Here is a 16539-nt window from a genome sequence, read left to right as displayed (position 1 = left end):
CTTGACTATGAAGACACCTTCAGTCCAGTGGTCAAGCCTACTACCATCAGACTTCTTCTCTCTCTGGCTGTTACTCGAGGTTGGTTTCTTCGTCAACTTGATGTTCAAAATGCTTTTCTTCATGGTGTCTTGGCGGAGGATGTTTACATGCGCCAGCCTCCGGGTTTCTCTGATCCGGATCGCCCTGATCTTCTCTGTCGTCTGTCCAAGGCAATTTATGGTCTGAAGCAGGCTCCTCGTGCTTGGCATGCTCGTCTTGCAATGGCTATTCGTGCTCATGGTTTTGCATCATCAACTGCTGACTCCTCATTGTTTCTTCTTCAAAGGCCTGAGGTTACTATGTACTTGTTGGTCTATGTAGATGATATCATTTTGGTCAGCTCCTCTCAGTCGGCTGCTACTGCGCTTGTTCGCTCACTTGGTGCTGATTTTGCGGTCAAGGACCTTGGGAAGCTTCATTACTTTCTTGGTGTGGAGGTTACTTCTCGTGCTGCTGGCCTTGTTATGACGCAGAAGAAGTACTCTCTGGATTTGTTGCAGCGAGCTGGGATGTTTAAGTGCAAACCGACGACTACACCCATGTCTACCACTGATAAGCTCAATGCTGTTGATGGTGTGCTTCTTTCTTCTTCTGATGCGACCGAGTACCGGAGTATTGTTGGTGGGCTCCAATACTTGACGATCACGCGACCAGACATTTCCTATGCTGTTAACCGAGTCTGCCAGTATCTGCAGTCACCCCGTGACACTCATTGGTCTGCTGTTAAGCGGATTTTGCGCTATATTCGTTTCACGGTGGCTCATGGTTTGCATATTCGGCCGTCTGACTCTGGTTGTCTTTCAGCATATTCTGATGCAGACTGGGCTGGCAATCCGGATGACAGGCGATCCACGGGGGGTTATGCTGTCTTCTTTGGCTCTAACCTGATTGCCTGGAGTGCTCGGAAACAGGCTACTGTCTCGCGTAGCAGTACTGAGGCTGAGTATAAGGTTGTGGCCAATGCCACATCAGAGATTATCTGGGTACAGTCCTTGCTTCAGGAGTTAAGTATACCCCAATCACAGCATCCTGTTCTTTGGTGTGATAACATCGGTGCTACATACCTTTCTGCAAATCCGGCATTTCATGCCCGAACGAAACACATTGAAGTTGACTATCACTTTGTGCGTGAACGTGTATCTCAGAAGCAACTACAGATCAAGTTTATTTCTTCCAAGGATCAACTTGCTGACATCTTCACCAAGCCATTGCCTTTGCCACAGTTTGAGACTTGCAGGCGCAATCTTACCCTTCTAGATTCATTAGAAAGTGGCTAAGATTGAGGGAGGATGTTAGACTGTATTTACATGTGTATATTGTAACGTTGTATACCACCTCATTATATATATATATATGTGATAGGCCACCCCTAGAGGGTTGTGCCGGTTCCCCCCAAAGCCTATTGTCTTACACACGCCCTGCAAAACCGCATGCACCCAACGCACGTACATTATTATTTTTCTAATTAAGCACGCCATACGTATATTAGACACATGCACGATACGATTGGTACGCACGAAGACCAGACGAAGATGTTCAGCCATGCATGAACTGATGCCCTTTTCTTCTTGACCATTTTCTTTTCTTTTCTCTTGTTGCCGGAGATGCCGCCGTACGCCGCCCGATCGACTTGAGCGAGCATGCTATTGCTATCAAGAGAGAGATGCCAGGGAGTAGTATTTCATGGAGCTCCAGAGAGAAGACAAGTTGACGAGGCGAAGGAGGATAGTACTTAGTATCGCATCAGGCTAATAAATATTTCCGCGGCGCGCCCACGCTCGCTCGCCCGCATGTGTGCGTGTTGATGATGGCGAGACGTTCAATAAATGGGCTTTGTCCCCTTCTAACCGCCGTTTTGATTTGCTGCGATTTCAGGTACGTACTACTACCTTCGTCTCGATGAATAAGTCATTTGCGTAGCTTTAGATAGATGAATAAGTCATTCGCGTAGTACAGGTACAGCCGCCGGACCCTCCACACGATCAATCCAACCAGGACAGGATCATCATCCAACTTCTACACGCCAGTTCTGCTAAAACACATAGTTTTCCGTATGTAAAAAGCTTGCGTATCTTTTTCGTTTCATTGATAGGAATAAATGAGTACAAGCAAATATACAACACACACGCATGAATGCAAGATGGCGTGAACGCGATGCCGTGGCAACGGGTGCTTGGCCCGAACAAGCAAACGGCACGCAACTGAACCAACGTGAAGTATAACAACCACAAGTCCAGCACCGGGGACGTCGCAGGCACACAAGACGACGCCCTCAGAAAGGGAGACGGCGTCGTGGCGCCATTGTCGTTTGATCCAGAGAATCAGACCTAGGGTTCCCCCTGATGCTCGAAGAGGGGCGCAGAGAGAATTGGATATACCTCCAAGGGAAGGGCGACACTCGCCAGTGTCACCGCTACCAGCACCAGCAAGCCAAGTAGGGGTTTCTCCATGTGCTATGTATGAGAAATCCCAAAGCCACCGGACCAGAAACCTAGAGTTAGAAGTCAAACGTAGGTCAACCACCACCACCACCGGACGTGGCGAGGCGCGCGGCAACGAACTGGCTGGGGCTGCGAAGCCAGGAACTGGTGGAGATGCAGGTCCGGGCCGCTAGGGCCGAGTCTGTCATGATACTGGCTAGCCATATAGGCTGGAGGAGACACAACCTCCAGAGCGCCGGGGTCGGCGTCATGCTGGAAGAGACAACGACAACCCAAAGACATTGAAAAGCGCAAGTCGAGTGCCGTCGGGTCCGGAGTTACACCGGGAAGGGGTCCACTGCAAGGGCACAAGCGCCGTGGAATGTCAACTGGCACACCGCAAGGGGAAACCTCCGATGGGGATGCACCACCGGAGGCACACCAAGAAACCATCGTCTTGAAGTCATGGCCGCATATTGGAGGAAATGAGCGTCGTCGCGACGCCACATTGTGTCCATGGACGAGCAAAGGAGCACACCACTCTCAACCCGGGGGTCAGGTGGGCCGGCAAGGAGTTGTAGCCAGACGAGACGCCCCACCGCCACCATACAGGGAGCTGACGCGAGCTTCACCATCCGCTCCTCTGATGGTGGCTGCGGTGGTGGTGGGCTTCGGTTCCCCCGCCGCCACCACAGAGGGGGTGCAGGGTAGCGAAAGCCAAGCTAAAATTATATATGAATTTCAGTTCTACTCCGTCCGTTCCATAATCTTACATTATGGGACGGAGGGAGTAGTATTTGTTTGTAGTAGTGTTGCATTTTATTTTATTTTTGCTCTGCCGTTGCCGTGACCTGATGCTGAGAGCCAAGGCTTAGCCTTTCTTGATTTCCTTTCCCCAAAGGAGAACCATCTCGCTAACAACATGTTCAAACTTTCATTGAGTGGTAGCAGTACTACTACCACTGCCACTTCTTTTCGATGATGATAAAAGTATAACAGTACTAGCCAGTCTACTGTCCCTATTACTCTGTTAGCAGCACTACCGTCCTTAACCTAGCAATTAACTAATCAACTGCTACTACAACCACAACATAGCATGGTGTGATTCAAAGAAGGTGTCACTCTACTGCCTCTTTGACCCCCCTAACCAAAGCAATATGCAAGCACATGATTAGAAAGTGCACCCTAAACTAATCAGCCTTGTCCTTTTACCAGCTGCACAGAGCCTCCTTGCTTTGCCTTTGCTCTCCATCTGGAACTCCTCAATGCGCATGCTGCTCAGATTCCAAATGTGGATTGTGGTGCCGATTGATTAATTTTTGTGCACCACGGACGAATTGAATTGAATCCCACAACAGAGAGACAATGGTGCCCATTTCTTCATTTGGCCACGCAGCTTTGATCTTCTGGCCTCCGGGCCACAGATTTTAATTGTCCACAAGCACAAAGTGTTTTGCATGAATACTGACAATCCTACGCATTGATTTGCTAGTCTTGTTAGATGCTGCCGGTGAGGTTGTTATTAACAAAGAAGAGAGCTTGCCTTTTTGCCACTCACTGTATGTGTACGGCTCAGCAGATTGTGACGGTTTTCGGTCGCTTTTTCGTTAATTAACTGGACAATTCTCTTATGTTTGATTGCTCCGTCTACGAAAACCAGTGCACTACTTGAAGTAGCTTCTCTTTTAGCAGAATAAACAACATGGAACCCCAAGGAGCAGAGCAGACCAAGACTTTGGAGCTGGGGAACAAAGCAAAATGATCTTCACATCAAGCCTCACATTACACAGATCCTCTCTCCGGTAGCACTACCTCCCTAGTAGTAAAATTTTAACCACCCCACAAACCCTCTCAATTTGACTGTCTGGTCAACGAGATGTTGGTGAAAATGTAGAGTGTGAGGCGAGCATGTCACAGACGGTCTCCCTCCTGATCTCCTCGAAGATGAGGGTCTCAATCCTGGCGCCGATCTCCCTGACCTCCGGCAGGAGCCCCCTCCATTGCTGCCCGGACTCTGACAGGTCCAGCTCCACCATCCCGGGGATCTTGTAGATGTCCCCGGCGATCCTCTCCCACGACGAGATCTGCTCCTCGACGCACTTGCCGCCGCGGTTGCCGGCCGTCTCCTCGTCCTCTTCCTCCGTCGTCTCCATTGCAAGAGCCTTGCCGTCGTGGACGTTGTAGGTGAAGCACGGCGAGGTGGGGCCGTGGAAGTCTGAGGATGGAGCTGAGGGTGAGCTCCCGGAGGTTGATGGCTTCTCGTCCTCCTCCCCTGTTGTCCAAAGAACAGAGCAAAACAAACAAGAAAGACAAAATCAGCCTACTGGGATTTTAACACGAGACTGGGTCCATGGCGCGACGATTAATTGAGGCCGGAGAGCTTACAACGAGGATGCACCGGAGAGTCGTCGTCGGAGTGCAGCTCCAGGACGGAGACCGGGCTGAGCTGCCGCGACGAGTCGATCTCCATGTCCGTCTTCCACCTCGCTCCTCCCTGCCGCTCATACCCGTCGTCGTCGTCAAACTCCATGGCACAGGCATCGCATTCGCCGCTGTAGACGGCGGACCGCCGCAGCCGGCGGAACTCGCGGTCGCCGACGCCGGTGAAGCACCCGCCGCCAAGATTTTCCCAGCGCAACACACTCCTCACGGCCTTGCCGCACAGCACCTTGCTCAGCGCGGACCTCAGGCCGCTAATGCCGCCGCTCCTCTTCTTGAAGCCGTGGTTGCAGAGCCTGAGCAGCCGCTGGCACGCGGCCACGGGGCAGCAAGACCCTCCTCCTCCCCCGCCACGGCCGCGCCGCGGCCTCCGAATCTTGGCGGCCTCGACGAGGAACGGCTCCTGCTGCTCCTGGAGCAGCTCCGACAGCCTCCTCCCGGCGGCCATTGCCGCTCCCGGTCAGCTCCCGCCCCTTCTTGGACCCGCACACAACCACCGAAACAAAGAACCCGTGGCTCACTGACTAAGAAGACGAGGAGGTGGCGGCAATGCCGGTCTGCTCAGTGCATTGCGAGGGGGTGGCTCTGTCCGTCCATTGAAGCGGAGGCGGAGGCGGTGATTGGGGGTTGGGGAGGGTCAGTGCGTGGGTTCTCTTGTACGCATGTGTGGGAGGTGAAGCCAAGATGGAGTGGAAGGGAGGGAAGGGATCATAGTATTCTCATATGCTGGGCCGGCTGGGGGATGGAGAAGGAGGCGCTGTGTCGTGCAGTGTGTCGATCGGGGTCCCCGGGAGGGACACGGTTGTTAATGTTGGGTAGTGCAAAGGAGTGAGGGTGTGGGTGGTGCTCCCCAAGGAGAAGATTCAAAGCCTTCCCTCAAGTTTACACTCTTGATCTGAGGTTTACACCCCCAAACCTCTCGTCAGTGAACAGGAACCGGCGCAAGGGCTGCTCCCACCACTACCACGGTACCGCCTTCTCTCCCGCCCAGCTGGTTGCACAGCACAGGGCTCCATCTCCATGCCCGCTCCACCAATAGCTCGCGAATGATGGCACGGCCCTGCGACCCTCTGGTTAACTTTTGTGGTACACAGACCGAAGCCATGGCCATGAAGCCTGTGAGTCCTCCTCCTCATTGGGGAGCCGGGGGCCCTTTCTGTTGCGGCCACTACAAATTTATTACCAGTAGGCAGGGCAGGGCAGGGCAGGCAGCTGAAAGTTCCAAGGAGTGATGGACGCACAGCTCAACGCGACAGGATCAAACACGGCAGCGGCTGATGCTTGCACCAGTCGCCCTTGTCCTAGTATCATTTTTCAAAGACGTAATAGCACCCGAGGTACCCTAACTTGCACAGAACGTGATGATTTAGTTCCAAACTTACAAAACTTGACTCCACCATACCCCAACTTGCATTAAATGTGATGATTTGGTCCCGGCCTATCACAGCTTGGCAAGGGGCTTGACCGGTCTTCGTCCGCACTTTTGCAGGAAACACCCTGTCGTCTTCTCTAATTAACCCGCACACTGGATGTTAAGGTGCAATTAACTGCATATCTCCCGGTGGATGGTGCTGGGCCATCCGACCTGCCCGATCACGATGCAGGAGCTCATCGCCACCTGGTTCTCCCGCCGGTACACCCTTCAAAAGCGCTCGGACACTACCACGGCCGCACCGCGGACCCTTGTCCATGCTCCCCCTATTTACTCGATAAATTAGTAAAATTACTCGGGGATGCGTTCTCTGTTGCTCCATTACTTATCTCCCTGGAACCCTCGCGACACCTGCAGCGGCCACGACGGCACCCCTGCGTCGGAGCCCCCTCCGCAGGGAGGGCTCCCGAGGAGCCGAGGTCAGTGTTAGACTATGTATAGCTTCTGTACCTATGTACGTATTGTAACAGAACCATTATATATAATGAGATAAGCCACCCCTAGAGGGTTGTGCTGGTTCTCAAAACTTATTGTCTTACATGGTATCACGCTAGGTTACGATCGCTTCCGCTTCTAAACCCTAATACCCGCACCGCCGCCGCAGCCGCCGCCGCCTTCACCGCCGCCGCCGCGCCACCGATCGCGCCGCCGCCATGTCGAGCGCCGCCACCACCGGTTCCACTGCTGCAGGCTTCCTCCCGACCTCTCTTGCGGCTCTGCTCAACCTCCCGCTCGATGCCGTCTCCGTTCCCGCTCCGATCGGGACAAGGAGCATCGGCTCTGTCTTCTCCACGCCGCCGGCGCCCTCGCTCGGGCGTGATCTCGTGGTCCACACCGCGGCGCCGCCGTCCGCTGCGGACTCCGCAGGCGTCGTCCCGCCGCTCCTGCCGCAAGCGGATCACACCGCCCCGCTGGCGGGGTTGGCGGCGTCCGCCCCGGCCGCGGGCCTTGCGGCGTCCGCACCGGCTGTGAGCTTTGCGGCGCCCGCCCTGGCTGCGGTCCCGCCTCCTCCCGCATCGGCTTCGGTGCCTCCGGCTGCCTCCATGGTGTTTGCACCCCAGGCAGCCTCCTCGATGGGATCGTCTTCGCCGCCGCCGTTTCACTTCGGTCATCTCATCACCATCAAGCTCTCCGCCGACAACTACATCTTCTGGAGTGCGCAGGTTCTCCCGCTCTTGGGGAGTCACTACCTGCTAGGCTACGTCGACGGATCGCTTCCCTGCCCACCCGCGCTGGTAGACAGCGTGCACGGTCCGGTCTACAATCCGGCCCATCGCGTCTGGACGGGGCAGGACCAGGCGAACCTCTCCTCCATCCAGGGGTCGCTCTTGCCGGCAGTTGCCGGCCTTGTTGTCTTCGCGAAGACGTCTCATGAGGCCTGGACCATCCTTGAGCGCACCTTTGCAGCGCAGTCCCAGGCTCGTGTCTCTGCACTCCGTCGTCAGCTTGGAGAGTGTCAGAAGCTTGACTCCACTGCCACTGAGTTCTACAACAAGGTCAAGGGCCTCGCCGACACATTGGCCTCCATTGGACAGCCCCTAACCGACTCCGAGTTCAACTCGTTTATTGTCAATGGTCTTGATGAGGAGTATGATGCCTTAGTCGAGATCATCAACGAGCGGGGCAACTCGACACCCATGCTGGCACACGAGGTTTTCTCTCGGCTCCTTCTCACTGAGCAACGGGTCGAGACTCGCCGCACCAGGGGCACTGGCTCCCTCTCGGCCAACGCCGCCACCAAGGGTGGCCGTTCTTCTTCATCACCCCGGTCTCCCTTGGGGCTGCCACCGTCGCCCGCCTCGGCCCCCCCACCTACTGCGACCTTACCGGGGGCTGGTGGTCCACGTGTGTGCCAGCTTTGTGGCCGCGATGGGCACTGGGCCTCCAAGTGTCGTAAGCGCTTCCAGCGAAGCTTCCTTGGTCTTGGCAATGACGGCAAAGATACACACAACAATGCCCGTCAGGTCGCCATGGCTGATCGTCCCGCGCCGCAGAAGCAACAGGGACACACTCAGTCCTACTCCATCGATCCACACTGGTACATGGACTCTGGGGCGACAGAGCATCTGACCAGCGAGATGGGGAAGCTTCACACTCGTGAACCCTATCATGGCTCCGACAAGATCCACACCGCCAATGGAGCAGGTATGCACATCTCTCATATTGGTCAAGCATCTCTTCTCACTAGACATGCCAATAGGAGTCTTCAGCTTCACAATGTTCTTCGAGTTCCATCTGTGACCCGTAATCTTCTTTCAGTTCCTAAACTCACACGTGATAATAATGTGCTTTGTGAATTTCACCCTTTTGATCTTTTTATTAAGGATCAGGGCACGAGGGACATTCTTCTTAGTGGGCGGTTGTGCCAGGGCCTCTACCGTCTGGAGCATCCTGGTGTCGCCCGTGTTTTCAGTGGAGTTCGGGTCTCTCCGTCACAGTGGCATGCTCGTCTTGGTCACCCGGCCACACCTATTGTCCGTCATATTTTGCGTTGTCATGAGCTTCCTAGTTTGTCTAGTAATAAAGATGTAGCAGTGTGTGATGCTTGTCAGCAGGGGAAGAGTCATCAACTTCCTTTTTCGGAGTCCAGTCGTGAGGTGAAACATCCTTTAGAACTTGTGTTTTCAGATGTATGGGGTCCTACTCAGACTTCTGTCAGTGTTCATAATTACTATATCAGTTTCGTTGATGCTTATAGTCGCTTTACCTGGCTTTACCTTATTAAACGCAAATCTGATGTGTTTGATATTTTTGTTCAGTTTCAAAAACATGTTGAACGTCTTCTCAAGCACAAAATTGTTCATGTCCAGTCGGACTGGGGGGCGAGTATCGCAACCTCAACTCCTTCTTTCAGTCGCTTGGGATAGCTCATCGTTTAGCATGTCCACATACACATCAGCAGAATGGTTCAGTCGAACGTAAGCATCGTCATATTGTTGAAGCTGGTCTTACTCTTTTGGCCCATGCATCTGTTCCGTTTCGGTTTTGGAGTGATGCTTTCACCACTGCATGCTTTCTCATCAACCGTACTCCCACTCGTGTTTTAAACATGAAGACTCCCATTGAGGTTCTCCTTAATGAACAACCTGATTATACCTTTTTCAAGGTATTTGGGTGTGCTTGCTGGCTGCATCTTCGTCCATATAATAAGCGCAAGCTTGAGTTCCGTTCTAAGAAGTGTGTTTTTCTTGGCTATAGCTCTCTTCATAAAGGTTACAAATGTCTTCATGTTCCCACTAATCGTGTCTATATATCTCGGGACGTCGTGTTTGATGAGCATGTTTTTCCCTTTGCCAAACTTCCTGTGTCCACTGTCGAACCACCATCTCTGCATTCATCCTCTGTTGCTTCTGACCAATTTGATGATGTTGCATATTCTCCTTTGCTGTTACCTAACCATGGTGCAGGAACCGGACGTGGGGCTCGTTTGGAGCTGTTGGAGGATTCACCATCATCATCACCGCCTTTTGATGGGCACGTTGATCGCCCTATGTTGCATGGCATCAATTCGCGTGCCCATGCATGGTCACCCGAAGAGCCCGTCGCGCCGAGCATCTCCACTGCTCGGTCCGTTACGCCAGCGACCGCCGAGTCTCCAGCGGCTCGGCCCTCTTCGCCAGCAGCCGTCGAGTCTTCAGCGGCTCGGCCTGTCACGCCGTCTTCGCCCGCGGCTCGGCCCGTCACGCCGTCTTCGCCTGCAGCTCGGGTCCGCGACGCTGTCCTCACGTCGCCTTCATCCGCGGATCGGCCCGCGACACCGGCCGCGCCACGGCCCACTATGCCGGGCTCGCCATCGGCCCGGTCTGTGACGCCGGCATCGCCAGCTGCTTCGTCTGCTCTGCCGGTTTCGCCGGTGGGCGACCTTCTTCGCCGACCGAGCCCGAGGCTACTGTGTCTGGCTCCTCGTCACCGGCTGACTCGTCAACGTCGCCGTCCTCCAGCCCGTTGCAGGCTGCTCCGTCGACCTTGGTGGTTCCTGTGTTCCGACCACATACACGCAGTCGCAGTGGCATTTTCAAACCTAAGGAACGTAAGGATGGTACGGTTGCTTGGTTGGCTGCTTATTTGGCTGCTGCTGTTGCGGATCCATCTTCTGAGCCTCGCTCATATCAGGCTGCCCTGCGCATTCCACATTGGCGAGAGGCTATGGAGCAGGAGTTTCATGCTCTCCTTCGTAACAAGACATGGACTCTCGTTCCTCCACCACCACGGGTAAATATTATTGACTCAAAATGGGTATTCAAAGTGAAGAAGCATTCGGATGGATCTATTGAGCGTTACAAAGCGCGACTTGTTGCTCGCGGTTTTCGGCAGCGCCATGGTCTTGACTATGAGGACACCTTCAGTCCTGTCGTCAAGCCTACCACTATTCGGCTTCTTCTCTCCATTGCTGTTTCTCGTGGTTGGTCACTTCGTCAACTTGATGTGCAGAATGCTTTTCTACATGGTTTTTTGGAGGAAGAGGTTTATATGAAACAGCCGCCTGGTTTCTCTGATCCTGATCGTCCTGACTATATTTGTCGTCTCTCCAAAGCACTATATGGTTTGAAGCAAGCTCCTCATGCCTGGCATGCCCGCCTTGCCTCTGCCCTTCGTGCTCATGGGTTTGTGCCGTCCACTGCTGACACTTCATTATTTCTTCTACAGAAGCCAGAAGTCACTATGTATCTTTTGGTATATGTCGATGATATTATCCTTGTCAGCTCTTCTCAGTATGTTGCTGATGCTCTTGTCTGCTCTCTTGGTGCTGATTTTGCGGTCAAAGATCTTGGGAAGCTTCACTACTTTCTTGGAGTTGAGGTCACTTCTCGTCCTACTGGTCTTGTCCTTACGCAGAAGAAGTACTCCTTGGAGTTGTTACAAAGAGAGGGCATGCTGAAGTGCAAACCGACCACCACACCTATGTCGTCTACTGACAAGATAACAGCTGTTGATGGTGAGCTTTTGTCTCCTGCGGATGCCACAGAGTACAGGAGCATTGTTGGTGGACTTCAGTACTTGACGATCACGAGACCAGATATCTATTATGCTGTTAACAGGGTTTGTCAGTATCTTCAGGCTCCCAGAGATACTCATTGGGCTGCTGTTAAACGCATTCTTCGTTATGTTCAGTTCACCCTGACATTTGGTATGCATATTCAGCCGACTTCCTCTCGGGTCCTTTCGGCCTTCTCTGATGCAGATTGGGCTGGTAGCCCAGATGACAGGCGATCCACGGGGGGTTATGCAGTATTCTTTGGCCCTAATTTGATCGCCTGGAGTGCTCGGAAACAGGCTACTGTGTCACGTAGCAGTACTGAAGCTGAGTACAAGGCTGTGGCTAATGCTACTGCAGAGATTATTTGGGTGCAGTCTTTGCTTCAGGAGTTGGGTTTGTCTCAACCACAGCCTCCTATTCTTTGGTGTGATAACATCGGTGCTACATACCTTTCTGCAAATCCAGTATTTCATGCCCGAACGAAACACATTGAAGTTGACTATCACTTTGTACGGGAACGTGTATCACAGAAGCAACTCCAGATCAAGTTTATCTCATCTAAGGATCAACTTGCAGACATCTTCACTAAGCCTTTACCACTGCCACAGTTTGAGGCTGGTAGGCGCAATCTTACCCTTCTCAGTTCTTTAGAAAGTGGCTAAGATTGAGGGAGGGTGTTAGACTATGTATAGCTTCTGTACCTATGTACGTATTGTAACAGAACCATTATATATAATGAGATAAGCCACCCCTAGAGGGTTGTGCTGGTTCCCAAAACTTATTGTCTTACAGCCAGGGATGCCGGCATGCCACCCATGGGGAAAGTGACGGTGCCTGCGGCGTCGGCCCAGAGACAGCCTCACGGGCGACGACGGCCATGTCGCGGCGGGGCGGGGCTGCGCAGGCGACGAGGCCCGCGTCGGCCACACCAGAGCCTGCCTGCTCCATGCCACAGCCAGCAAGCCCCATCCCGGACGGCACCATACACAGAGATGCGCGAGCTGGTGGCCATGATCAGTAGCTGCGTTCAGAAAAGTCTGAATATATAGCTGAATGTAGTGTTCCGATACATTCTGAATGAAGTTAAAAATGAGTGTACTTTGGTTCTGAAATTATGAGCTTTTTTATTCTATCAAGAGTGATAAAACAGCAATACTGTAGGATCAACAATGCTTCTGAATATACACTACAATTTTCTCAACAATGTGAGCAACCGTACATCGAGCAAAGCACAATTTGAGAAGAGGTAGAACACATAATTTTGTGCAGTGCTTTTGGCTCAAATTTACAGAGCAAGGCTCAAAATTGTAGCACAGTTTGCTCAACGATGATTCTAAATTGTTGAGCTTTTATCTGCTACAAAAAGTGATAGACAGTACAGTTTGCTCACCAACGTTGGAACAGAGTGAGCAAGGCGGAGTTTGTATGACGAAAAAACTTCTTCCTCTCATAAAGTTTTGGAGCAAAATCTACACAGTAGCAAAATCATAGTATTCAGAATTTCAGATACACTCGGATACAGAAAATCTGCACGTCAGGAAGCGGCTTCTTCCACCTGCACGCTCACGCCCTCGCGTCGGTCCAGCACCGAGGTCGCTGAATCGCCGTAGCGTGGAGGCGGCAGACGATTCACGGGGGCAGCACTGCGGCCAGCGAATCACCGGCGTGTGGAGATCAACATTGCGGGCCAAGACTTCATGGCGTTGGGCAACGACCTAGCCACAGCATCGTTGTAGCGTGAGGGCAGCACCACGGCCGCCGTCCCGTGCGGGTGCAGCGTCGCGGTCGCTAAGTCGTCGTCGCGTGAAGGCAGCCCCACGGCCGCCGTGCCTGGGTGGCGTGGTGACTAGCATTGCGGCCGCCGAGTAGCCGGTGCTTGGAGGCAGCGCCCTAGCACCGCCGTCACGTGCAAGAGCGCCACTCCATCGAGTGTTGTCGACCGAGGGGAGAGCACCGCCGCTGCAGCACTGAGTCATCGTCGCATGGGGAGTGCGCCGTGCCGCCGCCGGAACAAAGCAAGGACAGGGGTCATAGGAGAAGGGGTTATGTGCAAAATAATCTTAAGTGGCTGGTTATTAGTCCACCTCTAGTCTGTACCATTAGCTACTGATCCAACAGTCACGATGATGATTTTCAGATTTGCACTGAATAGCATTTTTTACTGGATACTTCGCCTAATTAGAGAAGACGGCAGGGTGTTTCCTGCAAAAGTGCGGACGAAGACCGGTCAAGCCATCTGGCTGCCACTTGCCAAGCTGTGATAGGCCGGGGACTAAATCATCACATCTAGTGCAAATTGGGGTATGATGGAGTCAAATTTTACAAGTTTAGAACTAAATCATCACATTTCATGCAAGTTAAGGTACTTGGGTGTTATTACCTCTTTTTTAAAAACCTGCAACTCTTCAACAGTGACCACCTGACATTCCATTTATGTGGAAAATTTGAAAATCCGAGCATGTCTGAGCAGGTTGCCGCAGCGTTGTCGCCGGCGGTCAATCGTTGACCAGCATCAGTTGCCGGTTAACCTAATTATCTGATGATGACTGGTGCAGGTAGAGTCACGGTTCAATCTGAAGCGTAGGCCTACTATGCAAGCGTGAGGGCCGTAGTACGTGCTGGGTGAGGGGGGATGCTACTGTACGAGGCTGTTTGGTTTTAGGATTAGTATTGCCACATTTTGCCATACATTTTTATCAAACTTGATTAAGGTTAGTTCATCAAAATAAGAGCCACAAGTTGACAAGCCTAAGAAAATCTTGTCACACTTTTTGTGTATATGTCATGTGAGGTCCAAGTATAGCTTGCCTAAGATGTGCTTGAACCAAATACTCATCTAACTTGATCAAATTTGTCTAACCTTAAGTGTGACAATCTTTAACAAAGTTAGTCACAAATCAAACAGCCCCTACATCTCTCCCAAGATGGCAAGTGATCTGATGGTTCACGACGGAGACGGCCGCTGAGTTGACCGGAGCGGGGCCGATCGGCTGCTCGCCGCCGTACCGACCACGGCGCGTGGCCGGCCGGAGAAGACCTAGCTAGCTACCAGCTACACTAGCTGGGGCAGTTTCTTTTCTCCCATTGCCGCCCCATCATTTCGACCTCGCCATGCCCGCCCGTGCGCGGCACATCTCGGCGCTGAAACCGAGAGAGATCAGACCCGAGGACCATGTTGCGTGCCTGCTTGCAGTTGCACCAGCCCAGAAAGATAGTCTGAACTGGCCAGTTGGGCCAATAGCCAGGAATATATATTATACTGAGCTGCTTAGTCGGGCCGATCCCACCGATAGTAAGCATAAGTTTTTTGAACGCGGTATATATATATACTTTGACTCTTTAATTAGGAAAGAATTATTGCTTGATCTGAATGCTTAATACCCTCATTAAACAAGAAAGAGAAAATCATCAATTAATGGTTCATGCATGCTACGCATATTTAATTGATGGTTATACTTTTTTTGTACATACCTTGTCACGTACTAATTCATATACCTATAAAAATTCACGTACTAATTCATATACTTATAAAAACTCATATACTTCATCACGTACTAATTTATATATCTATAAAAATCATATACCTAGTCACGTACTAATTTATATATCTATAAAAGTCATATATCTAGTCGCGTACTAATTCATATACCTAGTCACGTACTAATTTATATACCTATAGAAATCATATACCTAGTCACGTACTAACTTTTTCATATACCTAATCAATATCTGCCGTATATGTAAATTGTACTATTTTTGGGTATATCTCTAATATCATTTACAAGTATGTCTCAAAATATTTTACGTGTATTAAAAAATGGTGTATCATTTTTTGGGTTATGTACCGTTCAAAGTATATTAGTTTTGCGTGTATCTTCAAAGCATGCATGTATTGAAAAAGGGTATGCGGGTATGATATGTTAGGTCCATGTACGTACTAAAAATCACGTGTGGGTATTAGCATGCATCATATATATTTGTAAAAGTAAAAATAGTTAGGATTACATTTAATATTATTTGGTGACTTTATTTTTGAAAAAATATTAGTCGCCAAAAAGTGTGACCCGGCCCTAAATTTTTTAATACTAGATACCTTGAAAAGTAAAACACCAGAAGAATGCATAATATACGTCGTAATTATACATACAAACATTTGCGACGATATTTCGTATTATTTTGTCATATTTGATACCTTAAAAAATCAAAGTGTATATACATACCCTTTTATTTAGGAAAGGAATCATTGCTAGGAAAGTACTAGAATATTATTTTTCGAAAGCAATAATTGCCTATTAGAACTGATAGTGCATGCAAACAAAATTTGGAAAGTCATATGTCGTGGATTGTACATCACGCACCATGAATATCACTTACTATAACGGGCATCTAGGTGCCCAGGCACCTAGGTGTCCCATATAATATATATATATATATATATATATATATATATATATATATATATATATATATATATATATATATATATATATATATATACCCAATCGCTCAAACATACAAACATACACTTATCAATATGAACACACTTGTGAGAGACTGGGCGGACATATCATCTTCGGATTGACAAAGTCGCTACAGATGACTTCGTAGTCGACAGGAACATCTACTCCACTAAACGCACATCGCCAAATGACCGAAATAAATTCAGTAAAATGCCGCCACCAATACAAAGTCTAGTACTTGAACTCTGTTGGGTTAGTTCCATCATCACAAAGAAGATAACTAGTGTAAGTTGGACGTGTCTTGTGTTCTCTGTACTGCCATGATTGATGAATAGATTGGAAATTTCTCTCGCAAAAAAAAAAAACGACGCATCGGGCCGAGATTACGTTTTCCTTTCCTTGCGACGAGTTGAGATTAAGGTATGTAACGCAAAGCATAATCAGATGCGATCACCCGAAAAAGGATCGTTACCGAATCTAAACCACGAATTCGGAGACGTGAAGCGCCCCGCTCCCCGCTTTCGACGTGGCGAGCGCGACCGGATACCCGCACAAAATACAAATCTAATCCCACCCGAAAACGATATTAACGCCCAAAGCAGACAGCTTTTGCTTAGCCAGGGGCCGCACATTACATTACACTACTCTCTGCTGAACTAACCTGGAAAGCAAAGCAGAGAGCATCTGGCCTGCCTGCCCACCACTAATTAAACAAGGACGTAGTACTACGTACGCTGCCAATCATGGGACTCGATCGACAGATTGTCGAT

General features: G+C 50.6%; 1 protein-coding gene across 1 annotated transcript; it reads right to left on the bottom strand.

The window, feature by feature from the left end:
* Nucleotides 1-4113: 4113 nt before the first annotated feature.
* Nucleotides 4114-5726, bottom strand: LOC119289259. Its single transcript, XM_037568619.1, has 2 exons — nt 4846-5726; nt 4114-4732 (listed from the first exon to the last, which is right to left on the bottom strand). Exons 1-2 carry the CDS (start codon nt 5345-5347, stop codon nt 4329-4331), a joined length of 906 nt encoding a protein of 301 aa, XP_037424516.1. The 5' UTR covers nt 5348-5726; the 3' UTR covers nt 4114-4328.
* Between the last annotated feature and the right edge of the window lie 10813 nt (nt 5727-16539).

The sequence above is a fragment of the Triticum dicoccoides genome, chromosome 4A (assembly GCF_002162155.2).
Source record: "Triticum dicoccoides isolate Atlit2015 ecotype Zavitan chromosome 4A, WEW_v2.0, whole genome shotgun sequence".
NCBI classification, from domain to species: Eukaryota; Viridiplantae; Streptophyta; class Magnoliopsida; order Poales; family Poaceae; genus Triticum; species Triticum dicoccoides.
This window is presented reverse-complemented; position numbering and strand designations above follow the sequence as displayed.